The following is a 2,499-nucleotide window of genomic DNA, read 5'->3' on the forward strand; positions in this document are numbered from 1 at the left end:
AAATGCACAACTGCCACATGTGGCTAGTGGCTACTGTATTAGTACAGATACAGAACATTTCCATCATCACAGAAAGTTCAAATAGTGCTGATCTAGCAGCATACATTAAACTATTAATAGTGTGTGTTGTGGGGCAAACTACAGGGAATATTTACATTTTACATTATATATTTCTGAAATGTATATGTCTTAGATAACGTACATGTATAACTTTTATAATGAGAAAAATTAAATAAAGATAATGAGAGACAAAACGAGAGAGGGAGGGATACTATAGTGTTTTGGGGAGAAACAAGAATCTCACTAATTACCAGGGTCTTATGGGCAATGAGGAACCATTGGAGTATTTTGAGTTTAAAGTGACATTATCATATGTGCTCAAGAAAGATGGCTTTAAAAGCAATCTGGTGGCCATACTGGGGGGAGCAACTACTAAAGACAAGTAAACCAGTCAGGAAGTTATTATAGTGCTTAAGGCAGAGGTGGGGAAGAACGGATATTTGAGAAACACTTTTGAGGAGAACTGACAGGATGAGGCAATTGCCAGGTGGAGGGGAAGAGAGAGAATTCAAGGCTTACTTGAGTTTTCAAGCTTGGGATACTGGGTAGGTACTGATGGAGATGGGAAGCACAGGATAATCGTGCAATCACAAGTCTATCTTTTTCATCCACTCATTTTAATTCAACCAATATTTATGAGGTTGTATGGTCTATCAAATCTATCCCTCTTCTCCATCCTCACTCTCTTTGGTCTAATAAAGTCAGTTTCAGAAAGGAAATAGAAATTTATGGGTATAGGGCATGCGAAAAAGGAACAGTATAAAGAATGGCTAGAACAGTGGGCTTGAAATGACCAAGGGGGTCACATAGTAAGCACTAATAATAAATTACAGTGAAAAATGTAGGCAACAGGACTAGGAAATTGTAAAACAATAGGGCTGGATAGTTAAGACAGTTAATTACACACACTCTCTAAAAACCTTTTAAGCCAGAAGCTATAAATCTCATTATCTTCAACTGAAAAAATGACAGCAGAGAGGTAAAGAGTGATTCTCTCCTTTTCTTTACTTCTACCAAATAATAGGGGTGTGGTGAAAAGAGCAAGTTCTCATGTAAGAATGTATAAACAAAACTTCAAAATGAGAAAATGTACACTCCAAATTTCTTCTTCTTCTTTTTTTAAAAATATCACCTAACAATGATACAGAAGCCAGGGTTCTGAAGGTCAGAAAATAAGTGAGTCAGCATAAATGAGTGATGAAGCCTACTTAGACTGCATTCAGAGGCATACCTAGACAAAGAAGTCAGAAAAGCCCGCTTTATACTCAGAGCTCTGAAAACCCATAGAAACACAAGCTCTGCATTTATTTTACAACCAGTCTTACTTCCACTTGATACCTAAGAATCAACACAAAAATACATCAGAGTATTTGAGCTGGAAAGATTATGAGAATATTTGAGCTGAAAGGACCATGAGAGATTATCTAAGAGTTTTTAACTTGAGATCTGGGGTCTGTGTACCCCCTGAAATTAAGGTCTATTTTCTGTATGTATAGCCATATGTACATTTTTCTAGGGGCAGAAGGTCAATCATACTCTCAAAGAGTTCAGTGGGCCCCCCAAAACTTATACCATTAGATTCTAGTAGAACCACCTTGTTTTACAGACAGAGAAACTGAGGCCCACAGAAGGGAAGAGATTTTCCAAGGGCATGCAGTAAATTAGTGGCTGACCTGAATCTAGAAACCAGGTTGTTTTTCAATATTCTTTCCACCATGAATACACTGCTACCTCAAGAGATCCCATAATTAAGTCAGTGCAAGTTCTTAAAAGTCCTGATTATTACCTTTGCAATGAAAATTCCAGCATCCATAATAGCTTTAATGTGTCTCAACCACCCTGAGCTCTCCAGGCTGCTAAGAAATTCACTCATTGTTGGAGTTTTCAATTCACAAACTAAGGTAGAAAAGGAAGCAGAGATTGAAATTCACAATTACCTCAGTTTATTCACCAAGAAAGGGGACAAAATGGATCCCCATTTTGTAAATGAGGAAGCTGAGGCACAGAAAGGTTAAATCATTAGTTGGAAACCGCACAGTGAATCAGGGACAGGACTAGGGCTAGAGCCTACCATATCTCCTAGCTCGGGTCTCTGCTTTCTTGACTTGTAGAACCCACCCCAAGCCCACAGAGATCTCTGTGGAACAGAGCCAGAAGACTGAGTCAGCATCCACAGGAAAATACTCACATCTCCTCTGATTAGAAAACACATTTCAGAGCTTCCCTGGTGGCGCAGTGGTTGAGAGTTTGCCTGCCGATGTAGGAGACACGGGTTTGTGCCCCAGTCCGGGAAGATATCACATGTCACGGAGCGGCTGGGCCTGTGAGCCATGGCCGCTGAGCCTGCGCGTCCAGAGCCTGTGCTCCGCAACGGCAGAGGCCACAATAGTGAGGCCTGCGTACAGCAAAAAAAAAAAAAAAAAAAAAAAAAAAAATTTT

The 2,499-nt window shown here is 39.7% G+C and overlaps 1 protein-coding gene across 1 annotated transcript in view; it reads right to left on the reverse strand.

Annotated features, from left to right (window-relative positions):
* Nucleotides 1-1,846: 1,846 nt before the first annotated feature.
* Nucleotides 1,847-2,499, reverse strand: part of LOC112398090 (myotubularin-related protein 8-like) — a gene marked incomplete at both ends in the record, with an annotated part of 25,980 nt that continues 25,327 nt past the window's right edge. The window contains one exon of the mRNA XM_024742484.1: nucleotides 1,847-1,956. Coding sequence (XP_024598252.1) covers nucleotides 1,847-1,956 — 110 coding nt within the window. The remainder of the gene's footprint in view (nucleotides 1,957-2,499) is intronic.

This window comes from Neophocaena asiaeorientalis, unplaced genomic scaffold (genome assembly GCF_003031525.2).
Source record: "Neophocaena asiaeorientalis asiaeorientalis breed wild unplaced genomic scaffold, Neophocaena_asiaeorientalis_V1.1 scaffold1309, whole genome shotgun sequence".
Classification (NCBI taxonomy): Eukaryota; Metazoa; Chordata; class Mammalia; order Artiodactyla; family Phocoenidae; genus Neophocaena; species Neophocaena asiaeorientalis.